The 27,859-nt window shown below is 37.9% G+C and overlaps 4 protein-coding genes across 5 annotated transcripts; 2 read left to right on the top strand and 2 right to left on the bottom strand.

Moving 5' to 3' along the window:
- The first annotated feature begins 209 nt into the window (after positions 1–209).
- On the top strand, positions 210–7,935 carry si:ch211-168f7.5 (dapper homolog 2). Its single transcript, XM_051859693.1, has 4 exons — positions 210–1,079; positions 4,919–5,087; positions 6,392–6,595; positions 7,132–7,935. The coding sequence occupies exons 1-4, from the start codon at positions 849–851 to the stop codon at positions 7,812–7,814; spliced, it is 1,287 nt and encodes a 428-aa protein (XP_051715653.1). The 5' UTR covers positions 210–848; the 3' UTR covers positions 7,815–7,935.
- A 2,107-nt stretch (positions 7,936–10,042) lies between these two features.
- On the bottom strand, positions 10,043–13,586 carry ttc9c (tetratricopeptide repeat domain 9C). The gene is made up of 4 exons (XM_051859697.1): positions 13,409–13,586; positions 12,536–12,866; positions 11,550–11,732; positions 10,043–10,526 (listed from the first exon to the last, which is right to left on the bottom strand). The coding sequence occupies exons 1-4, from the start codon at positions 13,418–13,420 to the stop codon at positions 10,378–10,380; spliced, it is 675 nt and encodes a 224-aa protein (XP_051715657.1). The 5' UTR covers positions 13,421–13,586; the 3' UTR covers positions 10,043–10,377.
- Positions 13,587–14,754: 1,168 nt separating this feature from the next.
- On the top strand, positions 14,755–17,389 carry zgc:153018 (Transmembrane protein 179-like). Its single transcript, XM_051859696.1, has 4 exons — positions 14,755–15,266; positions 15,670–15,807; positions 16,081–16,159; positions 16,269–17,389. The coding sequence occupies exons 1-4, from the start codon at positions 14,944–14,946 to the stop codon at positions 16,473–16,475; spliced, it is 747 nt and encodes a 248-aa protein (XP_051715656.1). The 5' UTR covers positions 14,755–14,943; the 3' UTR covers positions 16,476–17,389.
- On the bottom strand, positions 17,305–26,486 carry sfxn5b (sideroflexin 5b). Of its 2 annotated transcripts, XM_051859694.1 has the most exons (14): positions 26,313–26,486; positions 23,426–23,494; positions 23,153–23,230; positions 23,031–23,057; positions 22,899–22,953; positions 21,243–21,268; positions 20,901–20,954; positions 20,599–20,655; positions 20,271–20,336; positions 19,912–20,002; positions 19,015–19,130; positions 18,712–18,797; positions 18,376–18,493; positions 17,305–18,180 (listed from the first exon to the last, which is right to left on the bottom strand). In XM_051859694.1, the coding sequence occupies exons 1-14, from the start codon at positions 26,367–26,369 to the stop codon at positions 18,103–18,105; spliced, it is 978 nt and encodes a 325-aa protein (XP_051715654.1). In that variant the 5' UTR covers positions 26,370–26,486; the 3' UTR covers positions 17,305–18,102. The 2 variants fall into 2 exon arrangements, with proteins under 2 accessions (XP_051715654.1, XP_051715655.1); XM_051859695.1 differs by lacking the exon at positions 26,313–26,486 and having other exon boundaries at positions 23,153–23,251; positions 23,426–23,466.
- Between the last annotated feature and the right edge of the window lie 1,373 nt (positions 26,487–27,859).

Genomic DNA, 27,859 nt, shown 5'->3' with positions numbered 1-27,859 from the left:
CAGCATAAATAACAATCTGGGGCATCGCTTGTTTTTCTTCATTTGCGTATTTGAAAGTGATCCCATTATTTAACTAAATGGCTCGTGAGCGAACGTGAAATATTTTAAATGAACGAATCGTTCCATGCACTGAATCATATTCCGCTTGTGAAGCGCGCTAATGAATCTTTGGATTCAAACGATTCAAACAGAATCGAGTCTTTGGGGTGAATACAAAATCTGTAAACACTCGTTTTCAGTCCCTCAAGTTAATATAAAACACAATAAATTTTTTTGCGTGTAAATATTAGTCAGACGCCAACTAGCTACACTACAGAAACATATCGTAGCCTACCAACTAGCAGATTTCACATTCCTCCTCTTAAAAAACTAGTCAATTCTGTTCGAAAACTTCCCCGGCCAATCAGCAGCGAGCTTTCACGTTCTAACTCCGCCCTATTCATACTCTTTTCTTCACAGCAGTGAGCTGTGTGCAAGACCGTCGCATATGATTCAGTCCACATCATCTTCATCATCATGAACCGATTAATAGCTGACGTGATGGTTGTAGCGTCTCAAAATGGTTAGGTGGGGAAGTATTATTCGGGGGTGTAAATTAAGACCTTGAAAGTATGCCTTTGTTACATGTGCCTCCGAGCGAAAGTTGAGTTGCCTCCGTACTGCATTTTCGTGAGCTGCAAAGATACATTGTTACGGACTCTGAATTTTAAGCGTCGGCTCTGGTGCTGCTCATGTCGCACAGCGCTCATGCTGCATTGACAGTCGGTACACTGGCAAGAGGCGAGCAGTGAGCCCTCCCGTTCACCGGCGACCACAGTGTCTGCCTCGAAACCGATTTTGCGCGCACAATGGCCGGACGCCGCGGTTGTGTGAATTCGCTATGGTCAGGGAGCGAGCGGGTTCGTATCGGAGAGCGGCTGAAAGCCACTCTAGCCGGCATAATGGAGCTGGACCTTCTCAGAGGACGACAGCTGGAGATGGTGGATGCGGTACTGGACGTGAATGGAGCGCCCGCTCACCAGGGGGAAGGACAGGAAAGCGCCGCCGAGGATGGTGCCGCAACCTCCCACAGGCAACAGGTCAGTGGGGACGTGGGAAAATACCACAGGAACATAATGTTCCTTGAAATTTTAACTTTGATCTCGTCGTCGAGGTGGAACCCTGCTGGTGGCACCTGCTAAACGTTTTAGTGACACTGGCATCCAGTGGAGCTCACGTTGCATGACCTATACAGGACGCTGCTGTGTTTACATTTCAGAATTGTACACACCTTTTTCTTCAACGTGTCAAGGTTGAGTTGGAGTCCATAGCTATTTTAGGCCACTGCACACAATGCATGCTGATTGCGCCATTGAAAAATACCAAATACCTCTTAGTAGAATCATGTGGGGGACAGTAGGGTCAGCTGTGTCATTTTTAATTAATCAACTGAAGTGAGAAACCATCTATAAAAATATAGAAATATGACTTCTCTGAAAAAAGGTAGTTGCCACATGTTAGGGGTAAATTGAATCAATAGGTTAACAATTTACATAAAAATGTATATAGGCTAAGCAAATTACTAATATGCTTTTTTTTCAAACTTTTTATTTAAATTATTTCTCTCATTCCAATGGTTAATTTTTGCAGAAACCTGCTAGAAAAATAGTTTAATTGTCCGAATTTTTCATTGTAATTCAACAAGAAATTGTAACATTTTGTGTTTGTAGTAATTGTTTTTAGTAATGATAATTTGATTCCCCAATTTACCATTTTGGTAAAAATGATTTATATAATAATTAAATAATTTGGATACATTTTAAAATGTTTTATACATTGGCAGTTCACCAACAAACATGACATATTTTTGGATATTTATAAATTTGCTTTGATATTAAATGAATTTATTGTAAAAAAAAATATATATATATATATACTTTGGCATGTAAATAAAGAAATGTTTTTTTTTTTTTGCATAGGCATCTCAAATTTAGGCAACTGTATATGAAGGGCTCTTTCTAAATTATATGGTCATGTGACAAATAATGCACTGTTTTGTAGATTAAGAGGGTGGCACAATTTACCCAATGCCATATCAATGCCATATTAATCTACACATACTATCTTACACAGACTGTGGTAACAAAATGTTGATTTTGTCATGATGATGTGGCAGGGCTCTTGACCAGGTATGGAGGACACATAACAGGTGTTCAGATATGTGCTTGTGTAATGGGAGAAGGAGGTAAGTGTATGTGAGAGTTGACAATAGAAGCACCATTGTGTGTTTTATATAATGGACAGTGGGACAGTGTGTAAGTGAACTCAAGTGAAGCCACAAATCTGAAATACATTTAATAGTGGCAAATACCTCATAAATTATTTATCATGTCCCTCATTCATTATAGAGCATTTATATAATTATTCGGGATCTCCTAGATCAAAGTGTTGTGATTAAGAGCATTTTCTTTCATGGCATACAAAATTGTTTTCGCAATTTCAAAAGGCTTTTAAAGGACATTTTCAAGTAGTCATTCAGTCCAGCAAAATGTGCGCATGAGAAACAGCAATATGTATCATGAGACAAAAGTATTAGTCATCATCAGGGCAATGTTTTTGCCTCTCCACCTACACAACTTCCATTTGCATAAACACCACATGTAGAAATGTTTCTGTTGTCGGCGTCACAGATATCACCTCTCCTCTGCTACCCGCTGAGGGAGAGAGAGGATGGAGGGAAATGGACAGAGAGATGGAGAACGGGGGTGTGCCATGCAGAGCAACTGATATGTTAACCCCTTACTAGGATGGACTGCTGCGCAATGGCTGAATGCAGTATCTGATTTCATAGCTACTATGCATAGTCTTTCCTTTAACTGACGTTGATTTATTAGACCATTACAATATGATAAGTTTTTCAGTCAAAGGTTTGATTGCTCAGATTCAGCAGCAGAAAAGCTCTCTTCCGTCGTCCTCCCACAAGACTCACCTTGTTATTATGATATGACGTTAAACCATTTCCTGTGTCAGTGAGGGAATTGAATGAGTAATTCCTCTGTCAATGGAGCTGATGGCCAGACTGGATATTCACCTCATTATTTCCATTATTTTATGTCCATTTGCATCATTAGCCACATGTAATGCAGTTTCCATGTGCCAGAGCACTCCTTCATGAATTGATCGGTAGCTGGAAAATGGCCAGTGCACCCTGCGTGAGACCCATATCAGGTTTCCCCTATTGAGCAAATGCTTTTTCCAAGCCCCCTTCGTGGTGAAATGAAATAAATTGCAACTGTATACTGGGATAATGCAGTATAGATTCTGTCTAGATGTGTGCATAGGTTTATGTGAACGGATTAGGGACTTTAGAGGGTAATATATTTTTTACGGTTTAAGTTTATCAATGTTTTGTGATAGTCAAGCCAATGTATATCTATGAACTGAAGTACCACAGTGAGAAATGTGTTTTTGTCCATTGCATGTGGAAGTGTCAATGCACGTGGTAGTTGATATTCCATCAGCAAAGAGATAGTTAAATTATTTCTGCTAAATCGGATGTGTGGGCGAGGAGAGGAGAAGGAGAGCGAGAAAGAGAAGGAGATAGAGGGCAGGAAGAGAAGAGAGGCCTGACAGTTTTCTGAAGTGAAGTGGGGGAGGCAGTTATATCCAGGAGTGGTGGTGGTGGTGGTGGTGCTGGTGCTGGTTGGGAGGGGGGGGGTCTCACATAAGAGATGCCTCCTTCATGCTGTTCGTCTCACTAGGCAACCCATCCCCCGTGCTCTCTACTTTTCTTCAGAACTCTCTTTTTCCCCTTTGCTATCAGTCTCTTTATGCTCCTCTCCATGAGTATTCCACCTTCATCTTTTTTCCTCCCCGAATGTCTTGCTCACTCTTAACATTGTATGTTTTCCCTTCCATATGTATTTTTAGTGTCTGAGACAGGAATTGTGTTTAAACTGCTGGAGCAGAGATAAGCCTGGTCAAAGTCTGTCTTTCAATACCCATTATCCCCCCTTCTTTTCTCTTTCTCTCCTTTGTTTCATCATCTGTCTTTCTCCGCTCTCTGCTTATTAACCGCCCTCCCCCGGCTTTTTTCATTTCGCCAATGCATCACCTGCATTGTCTGTGTAAAAGTCTGACAGAAGGTTGATCGGACTTAACAGGATATGCACAATAGTCACTTGGTTTGATGGGATTCCTCAGAAGTGTTGCAAGGGGAGATTCCTTGCGATGGGGGAAGGTTGGGGATCAAATCCCACTGACTGAGTGATTTAAAACTTCTGAGCAGAAGTGAACTTTAACTAAAGCATTCCCTCGATTGGTCTCAGTTATTAGTCCTTTAATGTGAAAAGCAGGCTTAGACATCATAAAGTTACCAGCTAATGATGTGGCTTCCCTTTTACAGGTGTACTGTTTTGTACATGTATACACCACATACACCACAGATACATGATTTCTATCCTGGTAATAACATCGGTGTGGGTGATCTGGTCAGCCGAGACGATTTCTGTTTACACCTGGTTAACATGCATCTCAAATGCATCTCCAGTGACCAGCTGTGATCATATTTCGAGGATAGGATCTCTGATTTCAGGACTACATATGTGTGTTGCACGTTATCTGTTTGTCACTTCTTGTTAACATCAGGCATTGATGTTTGGTGATGTGTGCATGTTTATGTATGTATTCAATCAGATGGTTATTTTGTGCTAAATCCATTTAAGAAAAAAAAAAGTTTAAACCTCTTTTTAAATTGGAATAGTCGATTGACAGGTGAGTAGGCGGTCCTTTGCTGCTGTCTGGGATTCGTCATGATGGATTAGCTCCAAATACAAAGTACAAATACATGCATCATGGTTGTATGTTAAAACTAGGTGTAAACGGGGTCTTTGTGTTATCACCTTATCTTGTAGTAACGTGACTCCTCCATCTGTTTCAGTGCCTGTCCCCTGCAAACCCTGATCTGTCTTGCCTCGGCACTACAGGAGAGGGGATAAGCTCACGCTGGTCCACGTTGTCCTGGGACATCCCGTCTGATCTGCTGTCTTCTCAAACCCCAGACTTCCCTGGCACCACACCGCTTGACTGCGACTCTAGACCCAGCTCAGGTGCCGATACTCCAAATTCCTAATTTATAAACCTTTGTTGTTTTGTAAAGAGAACTTCAGAATATTTTTGTGTGGATACTTGGACCTTTAACAAAGGCACTAGGGCCTCTAAAGTATCTCACGCTGAGGTGCTTCTCTAAAGCTGTTTTTATTCACTGAGAGGGAATTGTGTGATTAATCATTGTTCCACAGTATTGTTTCCCTTTTTAGTATTTGGGATTTGAGGCATTATATAATTATTTAGTCATAGCTGGCTATTCTTGGTGTTGTATGTTTTTCAGCAGTGCTCATCAAAACCTTAATAATAATAATAAAAAAAAATACACTTTCATTTAAAAGTTTGGTGTCTGTAGGATGTTTTTAATGTTTTTGAAAAAAGTCTCTTATGCCCACAGAGGCTGCATTGATATGATAAAAATACAGTAAATATTGTAAAATATTATTACATTTTAAAATAACTGTTTTCTATTTTAATATATTTTAAAATGTGATTTATTTCTGTGATTTTTCAGCATTATTACTTTAATGCTGGTGCCCATTTTCAGGATTATTTGATGAATAGAACGATAAAAAAAACAGCATTTATCTAAAATTCAAATTTAATTTTGTGACCATGTAAAAGTCAAGTGCATCCTTGCTGAATCAACATATTTTCAAAGAAAAAAAGTACTGATCACAAAAAATACTGTTCAGTTCTTAGATATACACAGCACTTAAAACCATAGGTCATAAAATTACAGCGAAACACAAATTTTAGGAATTATAGGAGCAAATTAGATTTAATTTAATCTTAAATTCATGGACAATATATCTCTGTCTAGATGCTCAGACAAAAAAAGAGCAATGATTTATAAGCAGGGATTGGAGAACATTTTAACATCAAGAAGAATACACACATTAGCTTTATGTGATAAGATTAAACTTGCACACATTAAAACCTGTTTGGATAAACTTTGTAGAGATTAATCAGTCAGTGAAACTATGTGAACTGTCTAAATCAAAAGCAGTTATCCTTTAAGCCATCCCTAAAGAATGAGCCCTGCATGAAATTGTAATCCATTTCACACAAGCGTATGACTCATAGCTTGGATGGCTTGGGGCTCTATTTGAAACAAATGATTCAGTGTTGACCTCTCAACTTCAACATGACACATAGTTTCTGTGTTTTTGGCAGTTCCCTTTTTACTTTGGCAAACATTAACCCTAGCTTTTTATGGCAATCCCATCATTTATATCATGTGTCACCCCTGTGGCACTTCTCCCCCTAACAATCTTAACTTCATCTGTCATTCTCTTGTCCACAGGTTTTTACTCAGTCAGTGGGAGTTCTCTGTCAGACTCTTGTTACTCTGTATCCAGCGAGGCGGCTCCTGGAGGGTCAGTGAAAGTCAGCTGTAGGCCTCGCTCACTGGATCATAGTGCCACTCATTGGAGGGAGGTTGAATCTCTTAGTACAGAGTGTCCTGAGGGCACAGTGGAGAAACAAGAAAGAAGGCCCTTTTCTACTGGTATGCCATCTTACATCTATGCTATAAAGTCTTTGTGGGTAAATCTATTTTTAAAAAAGGAAAAACACATCTGAGTCATGTTTTATTCAAAAATCAAACGATTTGCCTATTTATATAAGCAAGAATTGTTAAAAAATACTTACACAGGATGGTATTATTTGCCATTTTTGTATATTTTCATTTACGATAATTTAAATATTATAAATCATGCTGTAAGAATCTTGTATAACAGTAATGAGCATTAAATGAGAATCACTATTTACTAATAAAAGGAATTACAAACTAAAAGTACAACAAAAAAAGTAAAATGCATATGCATAATTATTATAATTATAAATTTGGTGAGAATGTGCTTGCTTGTCATGAAAATGTCACAATGTTTTTTTTAATAATTGTATCATTTAATAAAAAAAAAAAAATGAAATGTGACCTGTACATGTTTTCATATGTTCTTTAAAATAATTACATAATTTTTGGCATACTAAATAAGGACAATGTAAATAATAACATAATATTTTTTTATTCCTTATGAACAGGGGATCTTGAGCTCAATAGCCTCGTGTTCCTGACAGACCTTTGTTCCAGTTTGGTAGGGATTCATCCAGGCTCTCTTTTACCTTCTTCCAACTCCAGTCCACAGCTTCAGCTGGATCCCAAGTTTTGCTCTGACCTAGTTTCTCGGAAGACAAAAGAGGTGTACCCTTACCCTAGTCCACTCCATGCTGTGGCCCTCCAGAGCCCCCTGTTCACAACCTGCCAGGAACCATCCCCCACCCGCCTCTCGCCCAGTCCAGAGAGTGAACAGCCTGAGGAGCCAGGGCTCGATCAACCTCCTGTGAAGAACCAGCCTCCAGCCTCTCCTTCCTTTACTCAGCTGGAGAAATACATCAACAGATTAGTCCATCAGCATCACTGCAGGGTGGCTGCTGAAACTTCCAGTCGTGGACACCAAATAAACATTGCAGGTGCTGGTTATGAGGGACTCCACCCAAGAAGTGCTTCCTCCTCCAGCCTGTCTGGAGGTAGTGTGACTCCTTGTAAGTCTATCCTGGGCAATTCAGCGAGAGTCAGCCTCAGCAGTATTGGTAAACATGCAAGTCGCAATTCCTATCAACCTCGGAAACTTGCCCTCCGTGACGGGGGAGGATTTCAACATCAGCTTCCATTTGAATCTGAATTTGAACCTAAATCCGAATCTGAACAAGACTTTGAGTTTTGATGCTAAAAATGTGAAAGAGGAGGTCTCAGGATCATGTGGGCATCTCTCCGCCAACATAGTCACTCCAACTGCTTCCCCTTCCTCTTCGACGTCTACCATCACCAGCACTCCAAACTGGAGCAGGAGACCAAGGATCTCCACCTGCCCTTCCTCAGTGAACCATCGTGGGTCTTTGGAGATAACTGGAAAGACATTTGCTCCAGTGGGATTCTCCAAGTCTCTAGACTGGAGTGGAGCCTCAAGGGAAGAGGCAGAGGGTTGTCCTCCAATCAAAGCTTCAGACAGCCCTCCCAAACTTAATGAGGACTCTGCAGTTGTATGCGAGATCTCTCGTGTATCTGGACTGCCAAGATCTGTAGTTCTTGGTTTGATGGAGGAGGGGGTGGAGTTGGATGCCGAATGTTTTAGGAATGAACGAGAAAGAGGTGTAGGTTCTGCTTCTCCGAGTAACGTTCCTACACTGCACTCTTCCCGGTCTTCATTTCAACACCCGTTTGGATTAGAACGAACTAATCTGACACCATCATCAAATGCCTGGACAGGTGCAGGCACAGGACAGGATTACATATCTCAACAGCATCGCCTACAAGTTTCCCACTCGGATTGCCATTCGGCACTGACATCACAGTCAGGTAGCCCTCATTCGGACAATTCTGGACCCACGCCTACTCGTTCTTCTCCCATCCTGCCTTTCCCACATAATCAATCGGACCCTGCCTCTTCTCCAGGCTCCTCTCACACCAGAGTCCACTCCCCTCCTCGGCTACTTTCAAATTCACCTTTCACTCCTGCCCAGTTGTCAGTATTCCGGCGGGACTCCCCATCTCAGTGCTCTCTTCCACGCTTTCATCCATGTAGTTCCCCACTGGAGGGTCCCATTCGACCTCGTGGAGGTTCCCTCAGGCAGAACGCAGGGGCTGGATGGAGGCCTCAAGAAAGAGGCTGGAGGAGGAGTGGGGATGGAGAGAGGCTCTACCAGGGAAAACATGCCTCCAGAGAACTTATCCGAGCATCCACGGTGAGTAGCTATTCGGGAAGAGACTATGGCACCGGATGGGAGGATGAAATGAGCACTCAAACACCTAAAAAGGGTGGAAAGTTTTGGAAGGGGTTTGAAACACGATTTTGGGGAAGAGAGGAGGAGGATGAAGAGAGAGATGAGAGAGCTGGAGGATTTGGTTGGAGGCACACCTCTTTGAAAGAAACATCATCCAGTAGGCAAGATCAAAGAGGGAACAACTCAAAAAAGAAAGGAACAAGTTGGGACAGTCGGAGTTCCAGTCTTCGGTTGTCCAGACGAGCATTATTTCGAAGTGAGTCTCAGGGAATTCTTGATCCACATTCTCAGAAACGGGAAAGCAATCAGTGGCGTTCCTCATTTGAGATCAGCCGTGCAGGACGAGGCTCTGAACGTACTCGCAATCTTGTGCGAAAGGAAGAGAAACATCATTCTTCAACTGCGAGTCTTTTTCATCTCTCTCGCTCCCAGAGCCTGGAGGGAAGCAGTCACTCCCTTTCTCCTCTTTCGTCCCCTTCCCTCTCACCCTCGCCACCCCCATCAGCTCCTCTCACCCGTTCCAGATCGTTCCGTGACCTTGGAAGGAAAGTGTTTGGCTCTATGAGGTCCCTCAGTTTCAATAAAAATCACAAGTCAAAAAAGAAAGATTAGTAAGAACATTTCAAAATGGGAGAAACCATGCTGCCAATTTTTCCAAACTTACAATCTACTGGCGTTCTGCTTGTTTAGGTACTTCTGCATGCCATGCTGTGTTGTGTTTCTGTGCACTCTTATGGTCATAGTGGTGCTGGTGTTGTTTTTACTATGAACATATTATGCTTAAAAGAGCACTCTGAAGTATATGCTGACCAAATACAAAAAGATGTTGTTTGAACTCATGCTCAGGACTTTGAAAAAAATATAAAGTAATTTGAAATGATTGTTAAAGTGCTGAAACATGAAGAAATATCAATAAAAGTATTTCCAGTTTAATATGATCCTTGTTGATTTGCTTGGCAATGATATCATAGACTGCTACTGCTGCGTGAAGAGTTTTGTGGTACAATAGGATTAAATAATCTCACATACAAAACTCTGATGCCATACTATAGACTTATAATAAATCTCTTATCACAGCATTTCCCTAATCATATTAGCATAATCCATTAACAATCTATCAACATCTTGGTTGAGTACTCTATTTCAAGTGGCAAATAAATTATGCATTGGGTTCTTTCAAAAATATTTATTAGGATGAACAAACAAAAAACAAGACGGAATAAAAGAGAAATAACACCCACAGCTGTAGAGAACTGAATGCAAAACAGAAGCAGCTTGATAGCACCTTAGCCATACAACATTTTAATAGCATTAAGATTCTCTTTCAAGCTGCCACATTGCACCAGATTTCAGCCACACATTTAATCCTGCTATGGGACCTTCAACACCAGTAAATGCCATATGCAGCAAATTATCCATGCCCTGAGGCAAAACATCCCACTTCCTTCAGGATGCCGTCAACTCTTAGTTCATCTAATGTTCCTGTTAAGTCATGTATTAGTCCATTTAGACCAGTTTCTGTGTCTTCTCCTCTGCTAACTGCTCCTCACCCTGTTTCTGTTTGCTGAACATGCCTTTGTACAGTGCCTTCTCTTTCTGGTAGTCTTGGCTGAGTCTCTCCTCCACTCGCTGCAGCTGTTTCTTTACATTGGCATCTGAGAAATAGAGAACAGGATAAAATGAATGTCATAACTTCCAATTAAACCATTGAAATGAATTTGATGTGAAACTGAACAGTTCAATTAAAGGCTGCAAAGCAGAGGTGTTTGATCTTACTAACTGAAGAAAATGGATCAATCCACAAAACAACACTACATTACGTAACAGGCTCAAAATTAAACGCGTGCTGAATCCCTTTTGAAAACTGAATGTAAAAAATCCCTGGAAGCATAATAATTAGAATAGTAGTTCCCAAACTTCTTCTCAGGGGACTTTTTTTTTTTTTTTACTACTCACTTTTTGACACCCACACACAGCTTTTCAAAGTATTCACACATACAGGAGAAGGAAACATGTAGATATAAAACAAATATGCCGTTTAAATCAATGTAAATAAATCTGAATTACACAGCAATACTGTGGACAGTTTGGTTATTAAATTACCAGCCAATTAAATTGTAATGAGAATACTGTCTTTTTTCAGGTTATATCAGGAGTGACTTTAATGATTTTCATACGAATATCATTGCACACTTTCACGCTGCATCATGCAGAACATTTTCACTGATAAAACAGATTAAGTGTGGCATTTAGCCATGTATTTTAGATGCCTGTTCACACCTTGCATTTAAATATAGATAATGGAATGGAAGGGAATGCAGGGGCCCCGTGACATGTTTTTAAATTATTTTTAACTTGACTTACTCTTTACGTTGCTCATGAGACTGAAAAAACAGCGAGACAAAAAAACAAAGATCTGACATCCATATGTACACAGACAATTGCAACAAGTAACGTATACTGTGAACGAACGAACCCGTATTTTAATCTTTTGATTTTATTTCTCAGTTGGATATCTGAGCGTTTATAACATAACGATAATTTGATTGAAAATTAATCGAGCGAAATCCCTTAGCTTGCCTAAAATCAACTTCTGGCGCAGGTTCGAAAACCATGAAATAGACAAAAAAAAAAAATAAATAAAAAAAAAATAAAGGTGGGATGTGATTGGTTTTTACCGTTAGGTTTCCCCCTGCTGGCCTGTATGAGGTACTGTCGAGCAGTCTGAGCATCACCCAGTTCTAATGAAGCCACACCAGCTCTGTACAGGGCCTTAATGTCACCTGCCCTCCACTGGAGCACTTTCAGACTGTACTCTAGCACACGGGTATAGTCCACCACTTCTCGCTGTAGCAAACATGCTGTGAGACACAGAAATAGGTAAAGAGGAGAATGCTTTCCTAGATAACTTTTGCATACACTACTGTTCAAAAGGGTTTGTTTGGGGTCTGTAAGATTTTTTTTTAATGTTTTTAATTAAAGAAGTCTCTTATGCTCACCAAAGCTTATTACAATTGCAGTATATTTTAAAATGTAATTTATTCCTGTCATGGCAAATCTGAATTTTCTGCATTTTCGTTACTCCAAAACATATTATGGAAACAGTAATGCATTTTTTTTCCAGGATTCTTTGATGAATAGAATGTTCAAAAGAACAGCATTTATTTGAAATAGAAATCTTTTGTTGCAATGTAAAGTTCTTTACTGTCACTTTGGATAAATTATATGTGTCCTTGCTGAATAAAAGTACTAATTTCTTTCCAAATAATTAAAGCAAGATCTTGGTTATCATGAGATGTGTGATCCTATATCAAAGATTAAGGACTGAGTTCACAAGGATTCTTATCTCCTATTTCTTATATGACTAACATGGGTTAAAGGTTTTAACATGTGGTCAAGATGTTATGGTAAGCACCAGCCAAGGGTGAAAGCATTTGGTTTCGAGGTTTTAAACCAATAGCAAATTAATATGAAAATGATTATGAAATAACAAAATGGTGTGATAAAGTTTGACTAATAATAATACTGGCCAAAAAGAAAATTATGTAAACATGCTTAAAAAGTCGCTTCAGATAAGAGTGTCTGCAAAATGATTACATTTTAGTGTTGTGTTATTCGGTACCATAGCACACTGCCAAAGTACTTTTCTGTATGGATTACAAACCTGCTAAATTATTATAGCAGTCTACTTGAGTGCTCCTCAGCAGGTTCTCCTGCTCCTGGCTCAGTTTAGGCACTTGAGCCCCAAACCCTTGCAGGGCAGCGTTCACCTCAGAGTCCAGGCCACGAAGAACAAGCAAAGCACGATGATATCGTCCGATGGCAGTGCGCACATTTTTCTCCCTGTAGAATGCATTCCCCTCTGTCTTTAACCGAATGGCCTCCTGGAGCTGTGAGTCCAAACGGGAACTAGTTGATCCTCCAGTGGCTCCCAAACATGACGAAGAACTGGCTGCTGCCTCTGACCCATCATCCCCTGCAGTAGGATCTAAAGCCTGCCACACATGGATGTAAGTGATGACAACATAAAACTACTGCATTATTAACACTTAAATATAGCTACAATCTCTGCATTAGGAGAACAATCTGTCAAATCAGTTACATGCTGGTTTTAGAAGGTTTACAATGGTCTCCCATCCAAACCAAACTAGTGTAGCTGGTCTCCCAGTATGACCAGGTGAAAAGTACCAAGCAGACCGGCCTAACCAGGCAGGGAGACAAGCTAAGACCAGCAAACCACCTTAGGCTGGTCTGAGCTGTTTTTCCAATCAGCGTTTTAACACTGATCATTATCATGTTCATTCATTAGGTGTGTAGTTGACACATCTAAACTCTTACTAATAAATAAATCCAAACAAAAGGCACACAAAATATGAGGGCGTGCAACAGAGTTCCCATCATTAAAAAAGTCATAACTTTTTTAAATCTAACCAGTTCATTTCATTGAACTTGAACTACGCCCATCACAGCATGCAGCAGTAAACTGCCTCGATTTTATCACATTAAAGGAAACAACACATACTAAGTATATTTTTACCTTTTCGTCCATGGCGTTTAAAGCTTTAATATGGTTGCAGTCTGCTTAGAAGCCAGTTTAATGACGAAAATATTGTTGGGACGTTAAAGATACAATTCTTTGACACTCTTCTTCGTGGTTATGGTTGCTGCAGTACATTTGGCAATACTACCTCCTACCGGTAGAATATTGACAGCGCAACATCACATGAGCGATTTACATCACATCTTTATACATTCAGTGAATTAATAAACTAAAAAAAAAAAAAAAAAAAAAAAAAAAAAGGCCGGTTATATTATTATATAACCATTACAATATCATTATCACGGATAATAAAGTTATTGTGAAATTACATATTTTTTAAAATGACACAGGAAATGACACTGTACAGGCATTTTTGTGGAGAAAATTAAAGAGCATCTACACAAAACGTCACATGTAACAAACAAGGGGGCAAAATGACAAGATTAGGAAAGTTAAACCTCGTAGTTGCACCATGACACTCCCTATATTGTTTAAGGAATCTGTCACGTATAGGCTAAATGAAGAGATTTGAGAAGCGAGTCTGTTTCAACAAAAGAAATGTGAGAAAGTAGGTCAATAATGAATTTGAACATTTCTGTTTGTGGATACAAAGATAAATAAATAAAGAAATTAAAGATAGCCTATGTTTCAAAGACTTGTTGGAAGCGTCATCTCTTAAATTTAGGATTACCTAATGACACTTTTATAATCTCACCATCACAATTTCTGGTTCTTACGAGTTTGTAGGCCTACCAACACAAACTGAACCGTTTGTATAACTAGAACAATTTTAAGTGTTTAGTCATGATAGGACACACAATAATTTACATTCTTAAATCCAGTGACTCAATATGTCATTACCTGGACAAATCTGATGCATCAAATGTTTTCGTTTTATTTCTTTTAAAATCTGGTGTTGGGTGTAGCTAAACTATTGCATTTTTTGGATTAGTCTATAAAGTGGGTCTGATTATAAATGCCAGACCAATTCAGGCGTTTAATTTGGTAAGAACAACTTGTGTGACGTGTGATTTAGAGACAGACTTTGCATGACGGATGACCCATTTTCATGTTTGGGCTGTAATCGGCCTTACATAACGCAGCGCTGATCCACTGACCGAATTAAGCTTTAGAGGTGTGGCACTGCCTTTGTCATGGAAAACCCCCAACACTCACTTTTGCTGATATTTGTAAATATAGATTTGAATTAAATTAATTACACACATATTTGATATAAAACAAATTTAGTTTATACTGCAGCTCTATATCCGCGCATACGTGCGGATCGTGTGAGAGTGCGTCAGCGTCACGCGCAGCCCGCCGTCACAGTCAAAAGTCAGAGCAGAGCTGAACCGTTGTGTAAGCAGCGTCCCGCCGCCGGAGGGAGGAGTCCTGACGCAAGCTCACGGGCTGTGGTGTGCTGTAAAATTCCACTGTATTTATAGTTTACATTTACAGTCGAAAACAAACATCGAGATTCCAACAGGTAAGCTACACTCCTCTACCCACAGGCTAAACTAATTTTCGAGTACATGGAGCTGGATCGACGACTCTTGTTGGCTCACTGCGCCGCCTACACCCTGTCCGTTATCGCTGGACTCTTGGTGGTCGTACCGCTCGCCCTAAACGGATCCGCTTTCAAGGGAAGGTGCGCGCTGTTTAGTCAAGGATTCTGGAGGACGGAGAACCTCACGGTGGGCGAAGGAGAGTCCAAAGCGGTTACTCATCTGGTGGTGCAACAATGGGGTCCACTGGCCGCCTGTCAGTTCGCCACATTTGTCGGTGTGTTTACAGTGCTGTACGGCGCAGTTCAGGGCTGGAGGAGCCTGTTCTATCTCCATCGGCGGCATGACGAGTGAGTGTTGATGTGACTTACAAAAAATGAAAATAAACATTAAAATGGTGCATTTGTTTATGGTAAAATTACATATCTATAACAGTAGAAACTTGAATTGGCATATTTTATCAAATAACATTATATATATATATATATATATATCATAATTCAGCTTAATTATATTTAAAATTTGTGTATATTAAATATTATTAATATTTTAAATATTTATATTATGTAATATTTTAATGATTTTAGTAACTATGTAATATATATATATATATAATTCAGCTTAATATTCTATTTAATATTTGTGTATATTAAATATCATTTAATTGAATATAAATAAAATAATATATAATTTAAAATAGTGTTATCAAATTGTGTTATCCATTGGTTCTTATTTTCCCTCTTTTTCCTGCAGCACGCTGTTCTCTGCCTTCCTCACGCTGTTGCTGAGTCTATGTGTGTTGTTCCTCTCTGGAGGGGCCAGTGTCACTCTCACCCTGGGTCTGGTGTCCTGGTGCAACACTGTTACGGACGATAACACCAGACCCTACAGGTACACAAAGCTTGAAATCTACAAGCTAATGTCAAATTAGTGTATTTGTGTAGTACTTTTTACAGTAAATATTGTTTCAGAGCAGCTTTAGAGACTTTACTAATTAACACTGATTATGGTCTAGAAACAAAACGCATACTCTTATATGTTTATTAAAAAATATGCAATGTATACTTTTGATTGCACGTTTCATGAATGAATTAAATGGCTACATAGTGTTATTACATAATTGTTACATAGTGTCCCATTTAATAATTCTCTCTTTCTCCGCAGTTGTGCTGAGTCACAGTCTGTCCCTCTATATCTGGACGTTGAGACATCCTCTTTCTACTCTGAGCTCAATTGCGCGCAGGTAAAGAAGGAATTGACTTGTATTTCTGTCTGAGATCTGTGTCGCAGTTCAACACAGCATGCATATTTTACATGTTAATGCATTATCCTAAGCGTGTCTCTCTTCGCAGATCTCTCTGTGGTGTGTAACGGCTTTATGGTTGGCTCACTCTATTTTGTCCTTCCTGAGGCTCTACCATTCCCACAGTCAGCAGATCAGCAGACCGTGTTTATCCAGGGAGAAGGAACTCCTCCTGGGCCAAACACAAGCGGAATGTCCTATTCATCATCCGCATCCACACTCGCACCCTTCACACACTCCCAGTGTTTTTATTTAGCCATACAGTGTTCATAGAAGTTGCACTTTGAGGTTAATCTAAGGCCAGATTGGAAAGAAGGAATGAGAAGATTGGTCCAAGATTAGCGTAAAAGGGAATTAACTTCTAATCTAAACTCTCAATCCCCACAGTTCTCATGCATGTTACACAAAGAATAACCTCAGTCATCGGAATTATCCTGGGTATCATTTGTTACTTTTTATGCACTTGTTGAAAAGTTTTTGTTGTGTAGATTGTAGTGCTTAAATTGAGGTAAAGTGTTTTGTGCACACTGCACACCCATTTATAACTTTGCCATAACGAATGTCAAAGTATCCTCAAATAGATATATATATTGCACTATTAATGCATCACTCTTGCATATGCAAGATGTTGTCTAACGTTGTATGTTCAACCATATAATGCGAATTTTAAGTGAATGGGAAAGAAAGACTAGCCTGTTGCATGTGCTCAAGTCAGACCCATGCTCGTTTTGTACTGTGAACCTATACACGTACAGTGTGACTTTTTGCATACCGAATGGTACTGTCACTCAAGCCAGACATTCTTTTTCTAATCCGATGAAGGTTTTTTATATGAAGCTGTTTGTGTTGATGCAACCTCCTAGTTCAGAATCCACTTTTGGTGGATATAGCATTGCTTAATGAAGTGACGGAAATTCAAAGACAGGGATAAGCTGGAAAAACATGAGATGGAATGTCAAGAATGTTGCTCATCCTTTTTGAATCCTGAACCTTTGACCTGGAGGATTGTTGTGAAACACAGACAGCTGAATAAGAAACAGGAGGGAGATGAGTGAGAAATGTTCATTAATGGCTTGGAAATGTGATTATTTTTGATGCTTGTGTTTTATACTGCTGTTTGTATCCAGTATTTATAAGCTCTTTCACTTGAGTAAAGGTGATACAACATGGTGTCTTGACATTAAGTCAATTTTTTAACAAAATAAAAGTAAAATGAAAATATATTAAAACTCATATGGCAACAATTATGATAAAAGCAAAGAAAAAGAAATATATATCAAAATTACATTATTAAACAATAATTCAGTGTTAATACTATTCAATGTTTAAATAGACCACATAATCTCAAAAATAGTACATTTTTCAAAGATATATTTGAGTGTTAATATTGCAATAGAAATAGTTTTAAAATGTTAATACTTAAGGACTAAAACCCTGTCCATGTACACATAAAAACAACAAAAAATAAAAAAAAATTTCAGAACATATTAAGTGTGACATGCAAATAAACAGTTAATTACAATTACATTTTCATTAAAGTGCATTCACTGACCATATAATAGAATAATTTAAAGCTGCACTTAACTACTTAACTCTCATTATTCATAATTAGTTTATCAACATTAATATATAACATTTTTTATTATATGACAAAATTGTTTAATATAAGGCCTTGTTTCCTCCCTGTCATAATTGTCAGTAAAATGGTAAATACTGTAATTATTACTTTATGAATAGTTCTATAAAAACTGATAAATGGCTCAGCAGTTAAGGAAAGGGTTACTATTGCTCAGAATGCATTTTCCTTCTCAATACTGTTTGCACCTGTTATGCTACACATCCTTGGCGATCTCAGACAGCTGATTAAACTTCTCTCTCTTTCATCACAGTCCCTTGTTGTAAGTCAGCACCTTGCAATCTGTTGCCATGGCAATTTCCGGCTCAAGGTGAGATGCCTCTATCTGTGAGGAGCAAAGAATGATTAGCAAGCAATTCCCTGCTAAAATATTTATTATTCAGAGCACATAGACATACACACACGCGCGCACACACATGAAAAGATTAATGGCAAGAGGTCGACAGACAAAATTAAACCTGCTGCAGCAATTGTTTGCCGTAGAGGAAGAGGGGAAGTGATGCAGGTGTTGCTGCAGTACCTCTGACATCTGTGGGAAGAGGCTGATAGCAAGTGGCAAGGACAGACCAAAGACGGCCAGACACACTAAACTGTGCACAGGCAGCATCATCCTGCGATGGGCCTGCATCAGAGGAAGCCTGCCGGAGGACAGTGAGAACAGACTCTCAATTAAACAGTAATTTAATGATTAACTTAAACAATTTATTACAATACAACAAAATATAATTATATATTATTAATTAAAATTATGTATGTATTAATTATATATACTATTTATAATTAATTAATTGTAATTAATAACAATTAATTCCTGTTTAGAGTTTAATTTAAATGCAACTGAAAAGTAAATTCATACTTTTCCAAGAAGGCCATTATGATTGGTGGAAGGACAAAGATTGGCAGCGGTAGAGCTACACGTGTCAGTGCCGTCTCTATCAGTGCCTGATAAAAAATGCATAAAAATAAAAGTTAATTTATGACACAAACAAACAAAAGAATTACTTTTGAAAATTCGTGTGACATGGTTTGTAAAAATAAAAATTTGTCTCAAAAAAATATGTATAGCTTTACTTGCATGGATTTGAAAATAAAACAAAAAACATTCAAGCCATTGACAAACTGAAGTGGGGTGTCCCAACTGTATAACTAACATACGCACATGTTTGGCAGCTATCCGTGAGGATCCCACTACATTCCCGTTGCTGTCCAACACATCTATTCCCTCAGACAGCTCATTGTGTCTCATTAGAGCCACGTTACAGATGTTCGCGCTGGCTGAGAAGTAAAATAAACACAGATCTTAATGATGACCATCCATGCTAAACAAAACCATGTCATCTAGTTTCTGTGAAAGGAGATTTGTTCATCTTGATATAGATTGCACTGGTAAAAACAATCTCCATTTGATAGTCTATTATTTTAAGAATTCCTAGTATATTCGGTAATGTACTTGATTAAAATATACACTACCGTTCAAAAGTTTGGGGCGAGTAAGATTTATTTTTCCTATTCAGCAAGGACGTGTTAAATTGATTAAAAGTAACAACAGAATATATAAATAGAAAAAATATTTATATGTTCTTTTGAACTTTTTATTGATCAAAGAATCATTAAAAAATGTATCACGGTTTACACTAAAATATTAAGCAGCACAGCTTTTTTCAACATTTATAATAAGAAGAAATGTTTTTTGAGCATCAAATCAGCATATTAGAATGATTTCTAAAGGATCACGTGACAATGAAGGCTGGAGTAATGATGCTGAAAATTCTGCTTCAACATCACAGGAATAAATTACATTTTAAAATATTTTACGATGGAAAATGGTTATTTTACACTGTAGTAATATTTCACAATATTACTGTTTTTACTGTATTTTTGATCAAATATATTCAGCCTTGATGAGCATAACAGACTGCTTTCAAAAACTTTACACAATATTACACACCTCATAGTATGTGTCATGCTTTCTTACTGACAGCAGGGGGCGCTTTATGCAATGCAGAGTGAAGGACTCTGCTGAGTCAAGCAAAATACTGGATCTATAAGGACATACCTACAGCAGGGAAGGGGATAAACCTCTGTATCAACATTCTGGTGGCGGGGTTAAATTTGCTGGATTTCTGGATAAGTACATTCAGACCCACCTATAAGACACCATATTATAGGAGAATTTAAATGTCATTTACATGTAAACTGTACAACAGTACTTAACAAGATGTTATGGTGTAGTATGGTATACTAGAACACTACTACCATAAATACATTTTCTTAAACATTATTTCCATATTTTAAATAGCATTTTAAAGGGCAAACATTTAAACACAGCTCATTTAGAGGTCACTACACACTGACAAATGTACATTTACATTACAAATCACAAATAAAATGAATCTTTGCACATCATTCACGTACTGCAATTGAAACAGCACTGGTGACGGCTCCCAGGTATCCCTGAATAAACTTTGAGGTTGGTGTTGGCTAAAGATAACAACGGGGGGAAAAAACAATCATCAACATCCAGTTTCAGCTAACGTTCTACAGACTGCTGTGCAATGAAAAAATACTCTGAGGCTCTGAACCACAGTCAGATGCAGAACAGACGTCTGGCCCTCAGGACACAATGATGATCATTCAAATGGAATCAAGAAGAAACGCTTCACTGAATGACCATCTGCAAAGGCATTGCAATAGTTAGACCTCAAAAACCTGACCTGAATTACAAGAACGTTTCAAACCGTACCTTTGTGGCATTGCGGTTGGCGTAGTTCACGCAGGCATTGTGACTCTGGTTGAGCCACTGTAAGAGAGAAATTCTGGATTAGCTTGACACTTCAACTATCGGTTGATGAAAATCTTTTATTTTCTGTTAAGTCAGCTTCTGGTAAAAGTCATATATATAAAAGAAATCTGATTAATTAGGACTACTTTAGACTAATTACGTATTACTGTGAAACAGTGGCTGCTGGGATACTGATGATGCAGAGCCAGCTTTTGTGCCTCCTGGCATTGAGGGGCTCAAATGATGGGAACAAGCCACTTTACCTGCCAGAACACTGTAGAGGCCAAAGTCTGGTTTGGAAGGAGAAGACCAACAACCTGCAAGAGAATCAGTTAAGGATCATTTAACAATTCATGTTAACAATTTAACTAACCGTGGTATACAGCCATACGCTGGTTAATAATTTACACCTATCTATAGAAACAAAGGTTTATTACAAACTTTAGAAACTCAATACAGACTCCAACACCTCTCACACTAGAGGATTTGGACGTGTCAACACTGGCACAAGCATAATGATTGGCTTCTTTCTCTCATATTTGCTCTATCTGTGTGGTCTTTGATATGCACTTTGATCTTTTTTTACAAGCAAACTGAAGACTTACGATTGGTGTTCCAAATGGCACATAGCCTGTGAAATGCATCCAGATAGGAAAAAGAACAACAACAAATCAGAATAGAGTAAAAATAACCTTTATGGCTGTCCTCACTTTAAATTAAACATTTATTACTTTAATTTTAAACAGTGTTATTATGGTGGAGCTGTATACCTAATCTTGCTAAAGTCATGATTCCAGTAAAATAGGCTTTCAACATAATTACAATAGAGGAGTTGACAATATATTGCAATGTAAAATAACTTTTTTTTATTTAATAAATATTTTAAGGGGCCGTTTACACGACGCCGTTTTCAACTAAAAACTTTTTATGCGTTTTGGTAGTTCATTTCCACGACAACGGCGTTTTGGTGGCCTTTTAAAAACGGGTTTTAAAGTGCAATATTTTGAAAACCGTCTCCGTTTAAACAACAAAAACGCGACTCTGTCAAAACAATGACGCCATTCACATGCGCATTACATGTTCAGTCTATAGTGTTTCATCGCCATCTAATGGCCTGCCAGCAGAATACAGTTTTCACGGATTCCTATGATTGGGGAGCGTTTTGACAACGGTGTCGTCTGTACATGGAAAACTCAAAGGAAAAACTTCTCCGTTTTAATCATATCGTTGTCGTGTAAACGTAGCCCAAAACTCTACTAATATAGTAATTAGGTGCTTAAAGGGTTAGTTCACCCAAAAATGAAATTTCTGGCATTAGGTACTCACCCTCATGTTATTCCACACCCGTAAGTCTTTCGCTCATCTTCGGAACACAAATGAAGATATTTTTGATGAAATCCGAGAGGTTTTTTATCTCCCATAGAAAGCAAAGAAATTACCATATTCAAGGTCCAGAAATGGAGTAAAGACATCGTTAAAATAGTCAGTGTGAGTACAGTGGTTCAATCTTAATGTTACGAAGCGACTAGAATACTTTTTGTGCGCAAAAATTATAAAATAATGACTTTATTCAATTTCTTCTCTACCCTCAGTCTCCTATGCAGTTGACGCAGTGCAGCACTTCCATGTTTACGTCCGAACGCCAGCTCAGTATTGGCTGAAACTGTTCACGTGAGCACCAGGAAGCCGACGCAGGAGTCGGCCAATACTGAGCTAACATTTGGACGTAAACATGGAAGCTCTGCAATGTGTCTTCAACGTAAACTGCGTAGGAGAATGACATTGAGTGGAAATTGTTGAATAAAGTTTTATTTTTATTTTTTTTTTTGAGCACAAAACGTCTTCTTGTCACTTCATAACATTAAGGTTGAACCACTGTAGTCACATGGACTATTTTAATGATGTCTTTACTACTTTTCTGGACCTTGAATGTGGTAATTTCGCTGCTTTCTATGGGAGATAAAAAAAACTCTTGGATTTCATCAAAAATATATAAATTTGTGTTCCGAAGATGAACAAAGGTCTTACGGGTTTGGAACATGAGGGCAAGTACTTAATGACAGAAATTTCATTTTTGGGTGAACTAACCCTTTAAGAAACATTTTTTTATTATCATCACTGGTGAAAACATTTTTTTGTGGAAATAGTGATTTTTTTCCAGGATTTTTTGAAAATCGACAGTTCAAAAGAACAGCATTTATTTTGAAATAGGCACTGTAGGAAAGGATTTAAATTCTCTGGACTCCTCTCTATGCTCTTACCTGACATGCGGAAAGGCATGAAGATTTTTTCACCGGTGTCGGGGTGAATGATGGCCTGAAAGGAGATGAGTCAGTGACTGTAATTCAAACCATCATTTGAAAGTGACAGTGAACAATGAACTCAAGACTCACCTGCTTCACCTTCTGAGCCTCCCAGAGCTGAACACACAATACAAGCCTTTATAAAACACTGCACCACATACACTTTAGGCCAGGCCTACATACGTTGTTCATCGAAATGTCCGAGACCTCACCTGGTGATCTGTTATTTCTGAAGGAAGATTCCCTTGCTTGAAATCATCCAGGAGTTTGATACATTCTTTTAGACGACACTACAGGGATAAAAGAGAAATCTGAAAGGAAAAGGACTCTAGACTCATCCAGAATCATTAAATAGATGGTAAGAATCTGCATTCATTCTTCATAGCTGTGACTTAATGACTGAATATTATATAGAAGAACAAAAAGTTCAATGCAACTCATTGTTTTATTCACCTCAATTACTATAACAGACAAGATTTCCATACCTCTGTCACAAACAAAGTGGAAGGATCAATGATGTCAATAAAATGTCTCAACCTGCCAAGAAATGTGCTCTGAGGAAGAAAAACATTCCTTTAGTTTTCACAAACTTACACTGTCAGCCAGAACCTATAAAGAAAAGTTGCAAACAGGACAACCTGCTGACAGCACAGACCAAAAAATGATTAAAACTTGCTGCTTTGTGCCTTAAATTGTCAACAGACTGTATTCTAATTTTAGTTTAGAGTTAGACTGAAATATTTAAGGGATGTAATGACAACGCACTGACAGTTTGTGCAGACTGTGCTCAAAGGAGCGACGAATGCCTACATCAACATTCCCACTGTTTCTGAACCCTGGGCAGCAATGCAAGCGGTTTTATGAGAGCCAACTGTTTCAGAGGCCCGATGGTTGAGCATGCCAAGGGTTTATTTGGCAAAGAACACAGAGTAAAAAAAGAAAGCCTCAATCAACTGCATCTAAATGATTTATCCAGAGAAAAAGGCTCCTGTGTGGCTCATCTCACTAGTCTTTGTAGCTGAAATCCATTTTTATTTTACAATATAGGGTGAAGAGAGAGAGAAAAAAAATCTGATGATCTGACTTGGCTTGGCTAATAACGTTATTTCTGGGCTACAGACACTTGCTTCAAAGCTGTTGCGGAGAGCTATGTGAGCGCATGTCTGCTGGAGAAGACTTGTTAATTATGCATGTGTTTCTGCTCCCCAGAGAATATGCAACACAGTTAGCAGAGATGGAGCAGGAAGAAAACATACACCCATATCCTTCAGCTGCATTGATTTCACCTAAAAGCAGCAGCAATAAAAAGATAATTCATGCACATGTGCTGGATTTTTTGCCCATTAAAAACCAATTCGATTTTGATCCAATCTTAGCAGAGTGATGACAGGCACAGATCTAATGAATACTCAGTGGAGCTTTCTTAGGCAAAAGACATCTTGAAATCTTGAACTAGCTTGTCAGCAGGGCAGTGATCTTTTGTCAAGAAGTATTCCCTGTAGACCCAAAGCAGACTCATTTGGGCAGCATATGGCATGATTATCAGATGAAACTCATGATTGCATCAAAATAAACACTGACCCAAGTATTTCATTGAGGTGAATTTAGAGACAACATATATAACCGGCAGACTAACAAAGGGAAGGCAAATTATACCCTCCTATTCTGCCCTCTATTGAACACAATTAATTGTAATGGACAGGGGGTCAGTTGTATTGTTTACTACTGCAAATCTGGCATGTGTGATTTCAGAAATAATCAACTACAAATTTGTCTATAAAATGTGACCCTGGACCACAAAACCAGTCATAAGTCGCACGGGTATATTTATAGCAATAGCCAACAATACATTGTATGGGTCAAAATTATCGATTTTTCTTTTATGCCAAAAATCATTAGGATATTAAGTAAAGATTATGTTCCATGGAGATATAAATGTAAATGATATAGATGTAAATATAGATGTAAAAAGAGATATAGATGTAAATTTCCTACCGTAAATATATAAAAAATTTCTTGTTGTGAGTGGATATGCATTGCTAAGGACTTCATTTGGACAACTTTAAAGGTGATTTTCTCAATATTTTGATTTTTTTTTTTTTGCACCCTCAGATTCAAATAGTTGTAACTCAGCCAAATATTCTTATCATAACATACCATACATCAATGGAAAGCTTATTTATTCAGCTTTCAATGAGCTCAATTGACTCTTATGACTGGTTTTGTAGCCCAGGGTCACAAATTAAGTGAAATAATTTTTGCACCATTGCTTGCACCACTATTTTTGCAAGCAAAGGAGATAAGTGCAGGTAGATGTGGGTGATTGTCTCTTCTAAGTGTTTACAATTTTTAATATATTATTAGAACATTTATAATACTTAGAAATCAATTCAAAATCAAAACTGAATTCAAGCTATTAGTATATTGAAATACTAGATATAGGCTATTAGAAAATAACTTGATTTGAAAACAACCTGAATGAATCTACTATAATTCTGCATTAGCATATTTTCATTTTTGTTCTTGAAACTTAACTTACATCAAATCCACATGCATGATTATCCAGAAGTTGTTAAAAAACAATATGGACATCAGAAATAATTATTAGAACATTATCATAAACTATTTCTTGATTGATTATCATTTATGGCAGTATTCACAGTACACATAAACTCGTCATATTTTTGACTCCATGGAACATAATTTGGGTCTGAACGGGTTAATTAGGATGACCGCGGTGTTTCCATGGAGGCAACAGGACTTAAATAGATGGTCATTCATTTGACCGACACGAGCGCGTGAGATCTCACAGATAACACAATTTATGAGACAATTATTTGCAATCGTTGAGCAAAAACGGCTGCTATTTCAAAAAGCACAACTTGAAAATCTGTGTTCATCCGATGTATAAGCACATTTGTTTTTAGAAAGAAAATAAAACAGGGAAGAGAGGCAGTTTTTTCCAGCTTTAAAGAAAAATTATGAACTTTGATAATGTCCCGCGAAAACACTCCGACGTAATGCAAAAATAAAAGTGACCAGTGAATTTGAAACCAATCCTGCCCAAGTCATTTTCCTGATTTTTTCACATAAAAAGAAAAGCTATTGGGAATGCATCTGATGTTTTAGGGTCTCTATAATAACGGTGCTACCAAACCTCTGTTACGCTCATCACTAACAACTGCATCGGTCAACAATTTTGCAATGAAGCCACGAACAAAAGACACAAGGCAAAAAAGCGTGAGGAATGGGTGACATTCGCAGTCCAGTGCAGAAGCAAAGCAAAGGTATCTGCACACATATGTTGTTTATCAACGCCCATCAAAGATGCCCAGACAAAGATGCACTTTAACATCGCGGCAAACTCTTTACCTGCTCGTAACGCGGTTTTCCCAGCTGAAACACCGGACAAGACGCAGATTCCGCCATCTCAGCAGCGGTGGAGTGATGTTAAATAATAAAAAGGTCCATGAGACGGAATTTGTAAGAATAGTCAACTCGGGTACGAAACTAGTGAAGCAATAGCTCGCAGGGGTTCATGGGAAGTGTAGTTTCCCGTTGAACTCAAGACAAAGCAGATAGCGCGCATTCCACATCCATTATAATTACAAAAGTCTGAAAGATTTACACCACAATGTTATTGTTTTTCCCCCACAGCATTTTTAAACAATCTGCTGACTTCTGACAACTTTGAAGTTGGGCAAAGTAATTTGCATATCTACATAAATTACTATGGTTTCCAACAAAATAGACCTTTGTCATTACTGTAAATCATAGTCATAAAAATAATTAAAATAATGATTCTGAAAGCTAATTTTGTTAAAACCATTTCTTGAATAGTAAAAATTAATCATAAAAATAATAGCCTCTCTCTTGAATAATTTTAACCATTCAAAAGATACAATTTGGAAACCTGTAATGATAAATGATGCCACCTAGCTGACAGCTGATAAGAGTGTGGTTGGTTGGGACATTGCATGCAATATGAGTAGCAGATCTAATGAATTAGATCCACATGTCATGCATGATGTGCATATATTAAAGAGCCATAACCATTATCGCTTGTGGGGGAAATGTATTCAGAACAATATTCATATGATTCTTAAAATATGTGACCCTGGTCCACAAAACCAGTCATAATGGTCAGGGTTTTTTTTAAAATTGAGATTAATACATCATCTGAAAGCTGAATAAATAAGCTTTCCATTGATGTATGGTTTGTTAGGATAGGACAATATTTGGAAAAAAATTGAATATTTTGAAAATCTGAGGGTGCAAATTAAATCAAAATATTGAGAAATTCGTCTTTAAAGTTGTCCAAATGAAGTCCTTAGCAATGCATATCCACTCACAAAAATAAATTTTTGATATATTTACAGTAGGAAGTTTACAAGATATCTTCATGGAACATGATCTTTACTTAATATCCTAATGATTTTTGGCATAAAGGAAAAATCGATAATTTTGACCCATACAACGTATTGTTGGCTATTGCTACAAATATACCCATGTGACTTATGACTGGTTTTGTAGTCCAGGTTCACATATTATATTTGTTCCAGCCCTAGATATTAGGATTATATAATAAAAAGGTCCTTGAAGGAGCAGAACTATTAGTTAACTGCATCTGTTTATTAATTTATTATTTATCATATATACTTAATTTTATCATAATCATCATACATATCAGATAAATCTGTAAGTGATGTTAGTTTAATTTAAAATAAACATTTTTATATGACATTAAATGTCTTTTTTTTTTTTTTTGCACCTAGTTGGGTTATCTTCATGCTTGTCCCACTAGAGATAATTAACCAAAAATGTAAACCTCAGTTTCCGCTATTCCAGTAGGAATTGCTGTTAAGATCAAATTTGCATTACTGTGGCATATTAATGTTAAAAGCTCAAATAACACTACA

The sequence above is a fragment of the Ctenopharyngodon idella genome, chromosome 14 (assembly GCF_019924925.1).
Source record: "Ctenopharyngodon idella isolate HZGC_01 chromosome 14, HZGC01, whole genome shotgun sequence".
NCBI classification, from domain to species: domain Eukaryota; kingdom Metazoa; phylum Chordata; class Actinopteri; order Cypriniformes; family Xenocyprididae; genus Ctenopharyngodon; species Ctenopharyngodon idella.
This window is presented reverse-complemented; position numbering and strand designations above follow the sequence as displayed.

Excerpts from the sequence above, each read along its gene's own strand:
- si:ch211-168f7.5 (XM_051859693.1), top strand. The coding sequence starts at position 849 with ATGGCCGGACGCCGCGGTTGTGTGAATTCGCTATGGTCAGGGAGCGAG. Across the intron at positions 1,080-4,918 it reads CAACCTCCCACAGGCAACAG|TGCCTGTCCCCTGCAAACCC; the intron begins GTCAGTGGGGAC and ends CATCTGTTTCAG. Across the intron at positions 6,596-7,131 it reads AAGAAGGCCCTTTTCTACTG|GGGATCTTGAGCTCAATAGC; the intron begins GTATGCCATCTT and ends CCTTATGAACAG.
- ttc9c (XM_051859697.1), bottom strand. Across the intron at positions 11,733-12,535 it reads CTGCTATAATAATTTAGCAG|CATGTTTGCTACAGCGAGAA; the intron begins GTTTGTAATCCA and ends TGTGTCTCACAG. Across the intron at positions 10,527-11,549 it reads CAGCAGGGGGAAACCTAACG|ATGCCAATGTAAAGAAACAG; the intron begins GTAAAAACCAAT and ends TCTATTTCTCAG.
- zgc:153018 (XM_051859696.1), top strand. The coding sequence starts at position 14,944 with ATGGAGCTGGATCGACGACTCTTGTTGGCTCACTGCGCCGCCTACACC. Across the intron at positions 15,267-15,669 it reads CTCCATCGGCGGCATGACGA|CACGCTGTTCTCTGCCTTCC; the intron begins GTGAGTGTTGAT and ends TTTTTCCTGCAG. Across the intron at positions 16,160-16,268 it reads CTGAGCTCAATTGCGCGCAG|ATCTCTCTGTGGTGTGTAAC; the intron begins GTAAAGAAGGAA and ends CTCTCTTCGCAG.
- sfxn5b (XM_051859694.1), bottom strand. The coding sequence starts at position 26,369 with ATGGCGGAATCTGCGTCTTGTCCGGTGTTTCAGCTGGGAAAACCGCGT. Across the intron at positions 23,058-23,152 it reads CAGAAATAACAGATCACCAG|CTCTGGGAGGCTCAGAAGGT; the intron begins GTGAGGTCTCGG and ends TTGTGTGTTCAG. Across the intron at positions 20,656-20,900 it reads CCTCTACAGTGTTCTGGCAG|TGGCTCAACCAGAGTCACAA; the intron begins GTAAAGTGGCTT and ends TCTCTCTTACAG.